General features: G+C 40.1%; 1 protein-coding gene across 2 annotated transcripts in view; it reads left to right on the plus strand.

Annotated features, from left to right (window-relative positions):
- OPN4 (opsin 4) overlaps positions 1–16,684 on the plus strand; it is a 102,284-nt gene that overhangs the window by 65,169 nt on the left and 20,431 nt on the right. For both annotated transcript variants that reach the window (XM_089676485.1, XM_089676487.1), the window contains exons 5-7: positions 4,613–4,784; positions 8,737–8,898; positions 13,559–13,666. In XM_089676485.1, the coding sequence (XP_089532611.1) occupies positions 4,613–4,784; positions 8,737–8,898; positions 13,559–13,666 (442 nt within the window). The remainder of the gene's footprint in view (positions 1–4,612; positions 4,785–8,736; positions 8,899–13,558; positions 13,667–16,684) is intronic.

Consider the following 16,684-nt stretch of genomic DNA (forward strand, 5'->3'; position numbering starts at 1 on the left):
AGTCTTTGAGCCAATATGCAATCGAGTGCCTGAAATAAAACTCTTCTTTTCTCTGGATTCATTGGCACATTTGATCTTACAAAACTGGGCAGAGGGAAATACCTGAAATTCTAGTCTGTACCGAAGAGAAATTGTGGAAATGGCCCATTTGTCTTGGATAAGAGCCACAAGATTCAAAAGCCTTCCCCCCCACCCAAACAAATGGTAGCACCCTTTCATAAGGAGGCAGATGTTGGATCTGTCTTAGATTACTTTTGCACTCAGGGTCTTCTTGGGTTTTGATTCTGAGATCTACCCCTGGAGGCTGGGACCTGTGTGGGGCAAAACAACTGCCTGGTAGATGAGGGCACAGCAACCGAAGCGCCTGACACCTTAAAAGAAGGGCGTTTGGATTTCCTCTTAGAGGGTAAAGAGTACTTTTACCCCTGAAATCTTTTGGATATATTTGTCCAAATCTTCCCCAAACAGCCGTTCCCCATGAAAGAGAAAACCTGCCAACAATTTTTTGCATGGCAGTTCTGCTGACCAACTCTTCAGCCTCAAAACCATGTGCATGTGCACTGATAAGAGGGCCAAGTGAGAAATTTGCTGAATTGAATCCTTAAGAACATTAAGCGCGAAACACAAAGCACACAGAGGATTCTCCAAATCCTCAGCCAAGCATTCCCCCTGCACTGATGGTCTTCCAATCCATTACTTGTCATGGTCAGAGACTCTGACAAATGCCAATAGCTGCCACAGCAGGCTGTGTGGCAGAACCTTCCAGGGAAAAGGAGGTCTTAAGGAGAGACTCTAGCTTCTTATCTGCTGGGTCCATGAAAACCTGTACATTGTCCACAGGACATGTTAAAGATTTATTCAGGGATGAAACAGCTTCATCCACTACAGGAATACCCCATTTCTTAACACGTAAACTTTTGTTACATGGGGTACAAGAAATAAAACCTCTTTGGTGGAACAAATACCCTCTCTGGGTGATCCCAGTCAGCATACATAATTTGCTCCAGAAGAGGATGCACAGGAAAGGCCTGAATACTCTGAATGCTTCAAAGAGCCCAGGGAAGAATAAGTAACCACAGAGGTTTCTATCAGAGGTAGCCTGAATCCAGACCGTACCATATCAGTGAGGTCTTGGACTAAAAATCTCTAAGACTGGGAAGCATAGACCTCCTGATTCTTCTCAGGCTGTGACTCCTCAAACAGAAATTCTACTGTCTGACCTTACTCCAGCTCTTCTTCATCCTCAGACTCCACCCATTCCTGCTCCAGGATTGGTGGTTTTAGAGATGGGGATCTATGCCGCTTCTTAGTCCCCTGAGAACCTACTGCAATCATCCCAGCAATCTTATCTTCTAAACCCGCTAAGGCTGAAGCAAGATCATCCTTGGTTTCATATGCTGAGGCAGAATTCCCAGTAGTAGCCACAATGCCAGATAGACACAGTGGCTCAGACTGCCCAGTAGTTTCTGGCCTGTCAGGAGTAGATATTACAGTGGACCTTCACCTAGGTTCTTCAGGACCTGGTGGTGGTACATTAGTGCCCTTTCCTGCTGCACCTCCTCCATTCTGCTTTCTGGAAGACATTACTTCAGATAGCGAAAACCTGTGCACCTCCACTAGTGACACAAATCACAATGATAAAGCTATGCAAGTAGTGTGCTGAAAAACGCAATTAAATTGTTGCCTTATGAGCCACCTAGGGTGGCTCCTAACTGACTGGTCCACGCTTCCCCCTCAGGGGAGTATTTACGTGCCCCTACAGAATAGTCTGCTTTATGTCTCAGCCACAGGAGATTTCTCAATAGCAGCAGCCCATGTGTGTCCTGGTTTCCAGATAAACAAAATATGGCCGACTTCCGTTTCCAGCCTCACTCCCTCTAGTGGTCGAAAACAAAAAGAGCAAGCACATCTTGGGAAAAGTGAGCACTCCTCCTGGCGGAAACTCAGCGTCACAACACCTCTCCTTTTCCCTCCAATTTAGAGCTTTGTTTGTTTCTCCTTACAGAGAGAAAAAAAAGGAGATATCTTACCAGCACCGTTGCAGGTCCCTGACTTCCGGCACCAACCTTGACCCATCATGGTGGTCATGGTCATACAGACCTTCAAGGACTCATGCTACCATGCTGAGGGGCTACTGCCTTGGCTCCATATAGCACCCCGCTGGAAGCACCTTGGTCAGATTTAAAACTGCACAGGGTTCCATCTAGGCAGGGTCCAGCACCGTAAGGCTGCATTACAGGCAAAACCTTGAGGATTCTTCTCCTTATCCAGGGAGGCTCGGGTACCATCCATTTTAGTTCATAGCATTCCGAATGGATCTGATTAAAGTCCCTGATTCTCTAATGGAACCATCCTGGACTTTCAGGTATGCTCCAAGAGCACAGCAACACTTTAAGTGACCATCCACCTTACAGACACTGGTGAAGAAACTGAGGTACGTCCTGTATCAGAGGGGTTATATAGGGGAGAACTTGGTTGGCCAGTGTCCATTTACCTATACTAGGTGGCCTATAACCCACATAGTGATAAATAGCCTGCTCTGTGTCCCATGATGTTCGATAAAGAAACAAAATATAATTATAGCCGTAACATTCTATTAGCTGTATTATACAGGGTGTTTATTCTAGTGTATTTACAACATTTAAAAGCAAACCTTTAATATTTCTCAAAAGTTACCAACTAAAATGATCCAATTATTTTTGGGCTTTTGGTTTTCAGATCCACAATTTAGCTGAAATCAAAATCAGGCTTGTAGTCTGGCTTCTTTGTAAGCTGTAGGGAATAAAATGTATGCACAAGAAGCATTATATGCATAAAAGGCAGGCATCAGCTGTGTGCTGGTGTTCACCGGTAGTGCATCCAACAACCAGGAAGTGAGACGGTGGCATGGAGTTGGAACTTTAGTGTGACCATCTTGGTGCCATTCAGCTAGATAGCACACCATGAGTGGCCAGTTGACATGAGTAGAGCATTACTTTGCACAGAGCTCCTGTTATACAAACAAACTCCTCTCTCAACAGACATGAGATGTTGAATACCTCTTCTAATTCTTAAACAAATATTTTCTCATGTTGATTTGGAACCACTGAGGGGGAAGGTGACGAATTTAAGTCAAATGTTACTTAAAGTGATTGTAAAGCTTAATTTTTTTTCCTCTAGAATAATACACGTTATACTTACCACCTCTGTGCAATAATATTACACAGAGCAGTCCCTTTTCTCCTCTTCTGGGGTCCCCCAGCAGTGCTCCTGGCTCCTCTTCCCTTCTGAGTGCCCAATTACAAGCTGCTTGCTTGGTGGCCACTCATGTGAGTTCAATCCTAAGCCAGGCTGCGTGCATCTGTAGACACACAAAGTGAGGCTCAGCCCTTCCCCAACTCCCTCCTCACATTGGCTCCTGCTTATAAGTCCTGTGTGGAGAGGGAGAGGGAGCAGCACTGCTTCTTTCGGCATAGCACTAGATCGAGTTAAGACACAGGAAATTATATGGGGGGGGACTGGTGGAGAGCTGAACATGGAAGATTTTGCAGAGAATGCATTAAAGTAAATGCTTTTACGGTTGCTTTAAGTTTATTTGAACATCTGAATCTCTATAATAGTTTAATAAAAGTTTCCCAAAAAACCAAAACATGTATCAATAGTTCAACACAGTGGCTGCATTACTTTTGTCTTTTTCAGGAATTTTCCTTTATTTTTATATGATCCTGCAAATAGCACACAGGATGTTCTAAAATGACAAGCCTCATTCACACTATTAGTGCTGTGTCCCTAGAGTAGTGTTGTCACCCTATTGTTCACAGAACTACAGACACCACCCATATCCTTGTTTACATAACTTCGTGGGAGTTGTTCTGTAGTCTTAACATACTTCCTAGTAACATTGTTAACGATAACACCGAAGAGTGCTCAGGACAATTTATTTCTGGCAAATCAACAAATATTTTGTTTTTACATTTATCCAACATATAAAATGGTTTCAGTGGTATGTTTATCACACGAAAGGAAGAAAATAAGAGAAATTCATTGTTCATGTTTACACATATTGTACTTTAAATATGTTTCTGTTTTCTCATTTTTCTCAAGATTATCTACATTTTGGATGTAAACTCACTCTTTAAACAGATTAAAGCCGCCCATACTCTAGAAGAATTCTGTCCAAAACTTTTCATTTTAGGAAGATTTGTTTGATTTTCTAATCATTAGTGGGGTCAAGTTGATGTCCATTTATAAAACCAAACAAAATTACTTTTGAAGGACATTTGTTTGATTTGATTTTTTAAATTTTTTTATTGGACATGTCTAACAGCAAAAAGTTAAAAATGTTGATTTTTTTTCTCAAAATTGTCGGCGTTTTTTTTGTTTATAGCACAAAAAATTAAAACTGCACAGGCAATCAAAGACCACCAAAAGAAAGCTCTATTTGTGGAAAAAAAGGGCATAAATTTCATTTGGGTGCAGCGTTGCATGACAGCGCAATTATCAGTTAAAGTAATGCAGTAAGGCAAAAAATGGCCTGGTCAGGAAGGAGGGGAAATCCTCTGGGGGGCAAGTGTTCTATCCATTTCACAGTAACAGAATGTTTTCTATATAATGTGACTTTTCTATTTTCTAGGTGCTTATGTGCCTGAAGGCCTCATGACATCGTGCACATGGGACTATATGACCTTCACACCCTCTGTTAGAGCCTACACCATGCTCCTCTTCTGCTTTGTCTTCTTCATCCCTCTTTTCGTTATAATCTACTGCTACATCTTTATATTTAAGGCCATCAAGAACACTAACAGGTGATTGACTTAACACATGTACAGTGGTAAAACAAAACCATTATATAAAGCTAAAGAATTACCAGGAGCTTCAAACCAATGAAATGTGAACTGCTCAATCCTCCTGTCTCCTGAAATACATAAGCCAGCTGGGAACCTGCTGTGCTCTGTGAACTAGAAGATATATGTTTAATACTTAAAACAAGGTTGAAATGTTTCCAGCATCCTATGCCACAGTACATGTGCAGCTGAGTGTAACTAACATAAAGCACATAACTCACATATATCAATCTCTAAAGCAGGTGTTAATACACCTCAATATTTTCACTTCTGAATCCCTCTTAGATACTTTGTTCTTTATAGTTGCATCCAGCATAGCGCATATGACCCCTAACAAAAACTTTTTTCACCTGTAGAAATAATCTCAATTGTAAAATGTGGGTGTCATAACCATCAGTTATAGTAAATTCAATTTGCTTCCAAGGGAATCACCTAATTTACTAGCAAGCACAGATTGTGTTGCTGTAAGGAATCAGCGGCAGCGATGGCCAGATCTGAGTGGCTACACTCAGGAAACTTGTCCCGGACTGTGTATGCTTTAAGTGAGATTCATTTACAGTGAAACAAAATTCATCCAAACACCAACACAGAAAAAAAAAAAAATTATGTGAACAAAAATCCCAGTGACAGAATACTTGATCAATAAACCTAACAAACAGAAAACAGCTACTGTAACTATATACAATATTTACAAAATGGGGAACATAGAAAAGTAGGGAAAATTTGGAGGTGCAAGGAACAGATGGGAAGGGGGAACCAAAACTGGGGAGCAGGTATTAGCAGCAGGATACAGGGTGCAAGGTACAGGGCAGGAGCAAGATATGGATAAAGATCAGGAACAGGTTAACACAGCATACAGTATCTGGCAGAAAGCAAAGCAAAAACACTCATGTAACTTGTAATGGTAGACGAGGACATATATATCCACCCAGCAGCCAGCATGAGACTGATTACTGGAGACTGCTGAGAGGCACCCATAGCTGGACACTAGAATTACAACCCTTCAACCAGGGAACCACAGTGCCACCAGCATGCAATCCAGATCCTGACAGTTGCACCCCTTCATTGTTCTCAGCTGGGTTAAGAGTCTATAGAAATGCATTGGAAACATTTATTAACATGAAGGGAATGGGGGAATAGCCAAAGATTCCTGGAAATGGCCTGGTATTGAGAAGCACTTAAATGAATTTAAAATACACGCATTGTGCATCTTAATTTATATATCACAAATGCTGCTTATGGGACCCGTAAACATGCACTGGATGAAAAAGCAGAGACATGAAGAGTATTGTTGGTTACAATGTCACAGGCCTTCTTATATATTTTGAGTGCATGTTGGTCCCAAAGAACCTTACAGTCCTGTCCCAGTCTTCCAAATTTTGGAGGACTGTCCCAAAGATTTTTACCACCTCTACAGGAAGATGAAAGGACAAAACCCAATCTGTGCTTCCTATTGTTGCTTTCTATCAGTGTAAACAAAGCCTAAGAGTGCTGAAAACAAACGTTGATTTGATCCCACTAACAGTAAAACAAACAAATTCTTCAAAAGTTTTCAAACAATATTCTACTAGTGTATGGTTAGTTTTAAGCTTCAGAGATGACCTTCTTCTTCTTCTATGATTTAAAGAGATACTAAAGGTTAACTTAAAAAAAAAAAAACAAACAAAAAAAAAACACAACAAACATGTTAAACTTACCCCGATTCCCCCCCCACACACACACACTTCTGGCCCCTTCTCCCTGCTTGTCCGTGCTCGCACACAGAGCATGGCTAGGCTCCACTCCCTCCTCACTGGCTCCTCTCCTTACTACTTAACATTGGCTCCCGCTGCTGTGTCCCAGCTGTGTCCAAGCCGAATCCCAACCATTGAGGAGGGAGAGACTTGGGAGAGCTGCTTCTCTTGTACATAGCGCTGGATCGCAATCAGGCTCAGGTAATTAAGTATTGGGGGGCTGAGCGGAGAGCTGAACACTGAAGGTTTTTTAGAGTAGAATGCATGACAGTAATAAACATTCAGCCTTTAGAACCACTTTTACTATTTTCTGGCAGTCACTTATTTAGGCTAAGGCTATATGGGAGATTTTTATTAGCTAAATAGCATTACTAAAATCAATAGCAATTTATCACTAGGAGTAGCAGCTGTTAGCTGAAAGAACAAAATGGCACCCTATGAAGTAAGTTACACAAGCAGAAGCATCTTGTTGGGAGCAATGGACCACTGTTTGATCATGCAAGACAATCACAATCACTAAGGCATGCAACTGGTGTAACTTACGACATAGGAAGCCAGATCTTCTATCTGGTTAGCAATCACTTGATGTTCCTAAAGATTAACCGTTCACAATTTTAGCAGCATGACTGGGCTACTACAAATCTCTAACGTAAGTAGGAGATCCCTCTCAAGTGGCTAAAGCTGAACTCCAGGTATGGATTTTATTTCATAGTTACAATGGTCCAGCTTGGACCAAAGTAAGTATGCATATGCCGTACCTGTAAGCTGCTGTGGAAGCATAGAATCATTTTATTTTTATTCATTTCAGGTACTTATAGAGCGCTGTCAATTTACACAGCGCTTTACATATATATTGTACATTCACATCAGTCCCTGCCCTCAAAGTGCTTAAAATCTAAGGTCCCTAACTCACATTTATACACTAGGGCCAATTTAGACAGGAGCCAATTAACCTACCGGCATACCTTTGGAGTGTGGGAGGAAATCCACCCAGGCACAAGGAGCACATGCAAACTTCAGGCAGGTGGGGCCGTGGCTAGGATTCGAGCTAACAATCCTAGTGCTGCTAAGTGGAAGTGCTAGCCACTGTGCTGCCCATTGTAATAATTGTAGCTATTACAGTGATCTCTGCTCTTACGGGTCCCATGAAGGCAAAACATTCTCTGATTGGACTAGGTGGAGATTGTGATTTCACTGCCCAACTTCCCCACCTCATCCAATCAGAGAACACCTTGCATTCATTGATAAAAATATGAAAGGCACCCATGCCAAGCCAGCATCCCTGTGTGGTTACTAGGCAGCAGGGCAGCTTCTTGGCACAGGACTCAGAAGATAACAGTGATCACTGTAATAGCTCCACTTCTACAGTGGTCACACACATATGGCAAATGCATACTTGCTTGGTCCAAGCTGGACCAATGTACTGTAACTATGCAATAAAATCCATAAATTGAATTCAACTTTAAATCTTTCAATATTATGAGTTTGTAGGTTAGACCCAAGCTAAAGACCTGATTTACTTTGCATTTGCAAAATGAAGATTCCTTGTGGTATTTCACCAGTTGTGATGGTGCAGCATTTATTTATTTTGCATGCTTCACCTTGTGGGCCCCCAGAAGGAGTGCCTGGGCAGCGGCCAGAAAAGTAACAATAGATGCATCTCTGCATCCATTGCCTGATACAAGCCCTAAGTTACCACACTGGGTCCTTGCTAACTACCCTACAAGAGCCTGTGAAGTCACAGTCCACAATAATGTCACAAGCGATACCAACGCTTATGGCAGAACACTATTTAAAACTCAACATTTTATTATAAAAATGTAAAGTGAAAAACATTCCAGACATTTTACAGCTGTAACAGGAAAATACATTTGTCAGTTGTAATGTCCTGGTTCTGTGTTTTTCAAACTATCTATTACTACAATACAAAAAACAGAAAATCACTCAAATTGTAACCTACTGCCAAAATGTGCGCAGTTGACAAACACATTGAAACATCAAGTGCACAGAACCAGACATTAAGAACATTTACTGATCATTTTTATCCTGTCTCCATTGCTTCTGTAATCTGTAGGGGTCAAGAAACACCAAGCTGTGTAAAGACAGCAACTTCAAACGTAACTTCTGCTTTTCTGTGCCTGTAGTGGACTTTTGTTAAATTCAATGTTTGTCTATAACAGGGCTGTGCAGAAAATTGGCTCTGATGAAAACAAGGAATCTCATAAACAGTATCAGAAAATGAAGAATGAGTGGAAGATGGCAAAGATTGCACTTATTGTCATCCTTCTTTATGTGATTTCGTGGTCCCCCTATTCTACCGTTGCATTGGTGGCCTTTGCTGGGTATGTATGTGCAGTATATACAGCATATATACACACGCTATATTGCCAAAAGTATTGGGATACCTGGCTTTACACACACATGAACTTTAATGGCATCCCAGTCTTAGTCAATAGAGTTCACTATTGAGTTGGCCCACCCTTTGCAGCTATAACAGCTTCAACTCTTCTGGGAAGGCTGTCCACAAGGTTTAGGAGTGTGTCTATGGGAATTTTTGACCATTCTTCCAGAAGCGCAATTGTGAGGTCAGGCACTGATGTCGGACGATAAACCCTGGCTTGCAGTCTCCTCTCTAATTCATCCCAAAGGTGTTCTATCAGGTGGCGGTAAGGACTCTGTGCAGGCCAGTCAAGTTCTCCCACACCAAACTCACTCATCTATGTCTTTATGGACCTTGCTTTCTGCACTGGTGCACAGTCATGTTGGAACAGGAAGGGGCCATCCCCAAACTGTTCCCACAAAGATGGGAGCATGAAATTGTCCAACATGTTTAACACCTTAAGAGTTCCCTTGACTGGCACTAAGGGGCCATGCCCAACCCTTGAAAAACAACCCCACACCATAATCCCCCCTCCACCAAACTTTACACTTGGCACAATGCAGTCAGGTAAGTACCATTCCTCTGGCAACCACCAAACCCAGACATGTCCATCAGATTGCCAGAAAGAGAAGCACGATTCATCACTTCACTTCATGTCCAGTGGTGGCGTGCTTTACACCACTGCATCTGATGCTTTGCATTTCATTTGGTGATGTAAGGCTTGGATGCAGCTGCTCGGCCATGGAAACCCATTCCATGAAGCTCTCTGCACAATGTTGTTGTGCTAATCTGAAGGCCACATTAAGTTTAGAGGTCTTTAGCTATTGACTCTGCAGACAGTTGGCAACATCTGCACATTGTGCACTTCAGCATGCACTGACCCCTCTCTGTCATTTTACGTGGCCTGTTTTTTCCAGCTGCTTCCACGTTACTTAAAATCCCACTAACAGTTGACCGTGAAATATTTAGTAACAAGGAAATTTCATGGATGGTCTTTGTGCACGGGTGGTAACATATCACAGTACCATGGTTAAATTCACTGAGCTCCTGGGAGTGACTCATTCTTTCACAAATGTTTGTAGAAGCAGTCTGCATGCCTAGTTGATTGATTTTATACACCTGTGAAGTAATGGTGAGAACCTCCTGCATTTATAATCCTAAAGTAAATATATTACTAGGAGAAGCTGCTAACATCTAATCACATACCCATGATCTATTGAATACAGTACATATAAATGATGTAGCGCTAGTCACAAATAAATAAACACATAATATATATATATGTGAATAAAACTGGTGACAAACCATGCGGACAAACACAATAGTGAAATCAAACTGGAGCTAGCACTCCATCAAAGTGCCACAATCTAAAATAAATAAGTGAAACAATAGTGAAACAATGCACAACTATGCAATGTGACACAGACTAAATGACACAAATAATAATATCCTATAAACGGATAAAAAAGTTATGGTGAATGGTGATCCAAACTAAATAAACCTGTGATGGGCCTATACCACAATAAACTCTATAGTAAACGCATGAACATGCAAAAGACCTGTGCATAAAAAATTAATGATAAATACACTTGCCAAATAATCCTAGTGCAGAATCATATATAGCAAAGAATATATACCACTGATAAAGTGCAATACTGATGGAACATATAAAATGTACATACTCTTACCTGTATCTGGAGAGGAGTCACCACCTGAGTGCTGACCCCTAAGAGGGAGATTTATTTGCGGGGAGAGCTGACCAGTGGAGAGGCTGTATGCTTGAAGGATCTGAGGGTGTGATCCCCTAAATATGCTTTGACCCGCACGGGTCGAAGCTCTGAGGTGGGAGGTTAATCTAGCCACCTGTTGGATTTTGGCAGCAGTTACCCACAGTCACTAACATCAGCACGAGTGTGTTTTTTTTTTGGATTAAGTGGTGTTATTAACACCAAATTGGACTTTGGTGCACAGATCAGACTATTTTGGTTTGATCAAAGAGTGTGTGTTTTTTCACAATATTGGCACAGAATATTTGTCACATTTATGTTTGGTTTCATATATATATTTATTTCACTTATTGATACATTTTATATGTTCCATCAGTATTGCACTTTATGAGCGGTATACATTCTTTGATATATATGATTCTGCACTAGGAGTTATTTGGCAAGTGTATTTATCATTTATCAGTCATTTTTATGCACAGGTCTTTTGCATGTTCATGTGTTTACTATAGTGTTTATTGTGGTATAGACCCGTTACAGGTTTATTTAGTTTGGATCACCATTCACCATCACTTTTTTATCCATTTATAGGATATTATTATTTGTGTCATTTAGTCTGTGTCACATTGCATGGTTGTGTATTGTTTCACTATTGTTTCACTTATTTATTTTAGATTGTGGCACTTTGATGGAGTGCTAGCTCCAGTTTGATTTCACTATTGTGTTTGTCCGCATGGTTTGTCACCAGTTTTATTCACATATATATATTATTATGTGTTTATTTATTTATTTGTGAGTAGCGCTACATGACCATGGAGGTGACCATGACCTCCATTGTGGCCATGGAGGTGATTGGAACACCTGAGTCCAATGATTTGGAGGGATGTCCCAATACTCCAATACTTTTGTCAATATTGTGTGTGTATGTGTATACACACACAAACATATATATATATATATATATATATATATATATATATATATATACACACACACTATATATATATATATATACACACCATTTATAATTGTATTTTGTGCATAACATAATACAAAATAGAAACTAGTGATTAAATACGTTCAGAAAATGTTTAATGGTGGAAATGTATTTTTTTTCTTATTGATTCCTCTGTATTAACCTAATAACATATGAAAGCACTTGAAATGTGATGGTGTTTTGTTATATTCATAAAGTAAATCTGTTGGTTATTTTTGGTTGCATTTATTGCTTTAAGCATTAGTAAGGCAAAATCATTTTTAATATAATTTTGTTGCTTGTTCATGTTTATTCTTTAGCAAAAAATTGTATATTCACACTTGTCTGTTTTCATGCAGCAAAACCCATGTTTTTCTGCATGAAGATCCATTAGAAGTTCAAATCCTAGTCTTTCCTATGGGGCTGGTTCACACGTATGGAGTTTCAGGTGAAATGAAAATGGAAATGATATGGGCCCATTCACACCTGCAGTATGCGTGTGCATTAACACGCAGGCTTCTACAGTTTAAATCCCCACTCTCTTTCCAGGGTACAAAAATTACAACATTAAACAGATTCAGCTTCCTAGCTTAAAGTGAAAATTCACCTTTCACAAAAAATGAAAACGTGAACTAACTGCCTCCCCCTCTCCAGTCACCGCTGCACTTACCAGCGTGGGTGATTAGCTGATACTCCCAATGCACCAATATAGTGGTCCAGGGATTTGAAAGCCCCGCTCTTCCTTCCCATTTTTTCTTAGGGCTCCCAGTATGGATCAAAGCAATTCTGATTAGTCACAGGACCATCAGCATCACTGCATGGGCAGTGACAGCAATGGAGAGGGTGCAGAGTATTAGTTCACCGTTTCATTTTTTGTGAAAAAGTTGAACTTACACTTTAAAGCAGTAGTTTTATCGCTCCTCTGGACATATAGTTGTTGCTTAAGGACTATCTCCAGCTCATCCACACACTATTCTATGGTTTAATAGTTTCTGAGAGACCCTACCTCCAAAAAGGCACCTGTGATCTCCCAAGCCTAGTGCCAGAACCCGAAGTGGAGTCCCTCACCACAGGAATCGTCACATTCTGGATGCATTAGAAATCCTGTCCAGGGTTAAAAGACCTAGGTATATTTGTCACTATATAGTGACAAAGATTATTCAGATTACATAAAAAAAGAACATCACAAGAGAAACAGAAATAATTAGCAAGAGGGAATAAATAATGCACGACTTGTAGGGGTTGATTTACTAATTCTGGAGAGTGCAAAATCGGGTACAGCTGTACATAGTAACAAATCAGCTTCTAACATCAACTTGTTCAATTAAAGTGCTACTAAACCCACAACAGTAAAATCAGTCTGTATATACAGTAAAGCATGCTTGTTATACTCACATGACCACTGTGTGATCATGACTTATCTGCTACTCCTCTTGTTCAAATGTCCAGGCCTTATCTCCTGATAAGACAGACTGAACCATAGCCATTCTACACATGCTCAGTTTAGAGTGTATTGCTAGAGAGGTTTTTTTTTTTCTTGGGATAGTGCATTTGATCAGCACAGTCCAGACAGGTCAGGGGTTTTGCATCCTCCTAGAGCAGAAAGAAAACTCCTCCTACAAGCTTTAACCAGTGCTCTGCTGAACACTGATAGAAGTCACAAGACTAACTGCTGATGAGAAAAGGTATTTAGCAATTTATAATTACTAAAATAATTGCACTTCCATGTTCTGTGTACTGTGGGAGACCAGATATAGTGAATTCAAGATCCTGGGTTTAGTAACACTTTAAGCTTTGGTAATAAAATCTGGAAGCTGATTAGTTTGTATGCAGAGCTGTGCCAGATTTTGCACTCCCCAGTTTTAGTAATCAACCCGATAATGTCTGACTTTTTAATCTGTGTTTTTCATATTCTTCCACAGGTATGCAAATATGTTAACACCATACATGAACTCTGTGCCTGCTGTGATTGCAAAGGCATCTGCCATTCACAATCCAATAATCTATGCCATTACTCATCCTAAATACAGGTAGGATTTGTGATAAAAAGGTAAAAATTACATACTTATTCATGTACTGAATGGTGGTGGCTGTCAAGTGTGTGAACATTTTGAACTAGAAAGACTATAGGAGATACACAACATGGTTGATTTACTGAAGGCAAATATGCTGTTAACTTCGCAAGGGACTTTACCCTTAGCTTAGCATTAATAGTATTTTTTTTTGTCCATGTACATGATTGGGAATTCCTTGCCAAGTAAAAGTTGCTTACATTTACTAAGCTCTGGGAAAAATTCCCTTGCAGAGTGAACAGCCTATTTGCCTTTAGTAACTCAACCCTGTAGACTTTCATTATAAAAAATTGTAAAGAAAAGCAGTGCAACCATAGTGTAGCACTGCAACGTAAGAAGTAGAGGTTGTACATGTGAAAATAATTATGGCTATAACTATATCTAAAACTTTTTTTTTTCCATTTTCATTTTGAACTGCATAAGAAAGTGTTAAAAAATCCTTGTCTGGCTTTCTTCCACATTGATGATATTTCCCTTTACATAATTGTGTCTTGAAGACACAATAGGAGCTGAAGGAAATCTCTTAAAATTGCAGAAATGTCCTTCTTGGACAGTTGTCACCAGAACAAGTCTTCTCATTGGAAGATTCTTCCTTTAATTCTGTTCTAGTGACAACTACATTTTTGATTTTCCTTCTTTTTTTGGGGGGATATAGATAGCAATTGAAACTTGACAGAGGTTCTAACTCATCCTCATTATATAAAAAAAATTGGTTTGAAACAAATGTTAAGCATTTGTTTCATAGATAGCCTTGTGTATATACAGGTGGAATAATCAGTTTCAGCAATGGGAAACTTTGCAAAACATTATTTTTTGTTGGAACTTTGGTCTTGTTCATATGGGCACTAATGCCCATACACTGTGAATGAGCTGTTTGTTTATACATCCCTAGCAGGTTCTGCATGCAAGAAGCCCATTCAAGTCTATTGGGACACATCTAAACAAACAATCCATTCACAGTGTACAGGCATCAATGTCCATGTAAATGAAGCCTTGAAGGTAAATTTAAGTGACACAGTTTTAAGGGATGGCGATTTCTCTGATTCAAGGTCCACTGATAACATATATATGGTACATACAAGCGTCCTAGCATCAACACATTGTATATCTGAACCCACAAGATTCTGCCTGCAACCTTCGGGCTGTTAACTACAGATGAGAAAAATAGATATCAAATCCTGTTGTTGCTTGACATAGAACTACATGGTGTCTCCATTTTTGGGCACTGTCGCTTGTTTACACCCCTGTCATGCACAGCAGGCATCCATCTTATTGTCTGCCCATTGCTCTGAAAGAGCTCTCTTGGCATTGAACCCAGAATAAAGACTAGCAAAACAGAGATGAAACATTTAGCCTCATGCTCTTATAACTTCGGTCTGTTTTTTACCTTGTTAGGATAAAACTTCTAATCTGATGATCTAAAAATAATAAGCTTTTTGGAAATAACACGTAGAATAAGAAATGAAAATTTGTAAGGGAATCAGCAGTAACATGCAGACACAAGCAATGAAATGGCATGTCCTGAGCAGACCTCCATGAGGGGAGATAGCAACGTATTACAAGGGATTCTGACTAGGGCCATAAATAAACATAATGCAGACAATATTGAACATGTCTCCTAAGTGGATTAGTCTGGAAATCTGGAAGTACATCTTTGGATGTGAGGAAATGTCACACTTGAAATACAAGATTTTTTTTTTATATCAAACTACAGAAATACATAAATCAAAACTGTTAAAGTATAGTGGACTGAACTGAAAATATCCGTATAATTGCATTCATTAGAGGACATCTATACCAGCACAGTAGAATTACTTTTGTCAAGCCATTTCATTGCTTTTATAGGCAATATTTTTTTATCATTATTTTTGAACGGAGAAGTGAATTGTCTTTGCCCATCGGAAAGATTTCCCTTCACTTCCTGTTCCAGATACACAAAGAAATTGAGAGGAAATGTGGCAAACAAAGTGAGAGGACTTCTCAGACAAAATTGCAAAATTGACCCATTTTAGCTTATTCTACCTTTTCTGTCTCTGTAACAATGATCACCTGGACAATCAGACTAACTTGGAAAGAGACACCAATACAAATCCTGACAGGGGTTCTAACCATCTCCTCTTCCCCCACACACAAATAACTATGCAAGATGTCAAAGTAGTAGAAGACCCTCTGCATTGCCAGGCAAATATAGGCCCTAAAGAGAGCACAAAATGTAAGGAGTTGCCCAGTGTACATTACAGCACCCCTCGAGGAGTCATGGGCTTTTGTTGTGGGTGGATCCCAGGTTGGGGTGCTCAGATACACTTGCATTTGCAAGAGCTGATTGAAATGAGACAAGGTACAGAACCGTAGGGGCAAGACTTAGATCAAGCAAGAGGTCAGCAGTGGCAGCAAACAGAGGTCTTTAAAAAACAGACAGAGGACATACAGTTGTGTCCAAAATTATTCAACCCCCACTGAAATTGAGTGTTTTGGCCAGTTTGACATTGCTTTTGATCATTCAGTCATCTTGCTTACATTTACATTAAAGAGGCACTTGTAGGTCAGACAAATATAACATAACAGTTATAATGAAATAACCACAAATGTCTTTTCTGTGCTCACAGCATTATCAGTTTTATTCAACCCCCAAGTGACATTCAATCTTAGTACTTAGTACAGCATCCTTTTACAGTTATAACAGCTTTTAAACGTGAAGCATAGCTTGACACAAGTGTCTTGCAGCGATCTACGGGTATCTTCGCCCATTCTTCATGGGCAAAGGCCTCCAGTTCAGTCACATTCTTAGGCTTGCGCACTGCAACTGCTTTCTTTAAGTCCCACCAGAGGTTCTCAATCGGATTTAAGTCTGGTGACTGCGATGGCCACTCCAAAATGTTCCAGCCTTTCCTCTGCAACCATGCTCTAGTGGACTTGGAGGTATGCTTGGGATCATTGTCCTGTTGAAAGGTCCAACGTCTCCCAAGCCTCAGGTGT

This window comes from Staurois parvus, unplaced genomic scaffold (genome assembly GCF_062004578.1).
Source record: "Staurois parvus isolate SC_StPar_1 unplaced genomic scaffold, SC_StPar_1.0 ptg000170l, whole genome shotgun sequence".
Lineage (NCBI taxonomy): Eukaryota > Metazoa > Chordata > Amphibia > Anura > Ranidae > Staurois > Staurois parvus.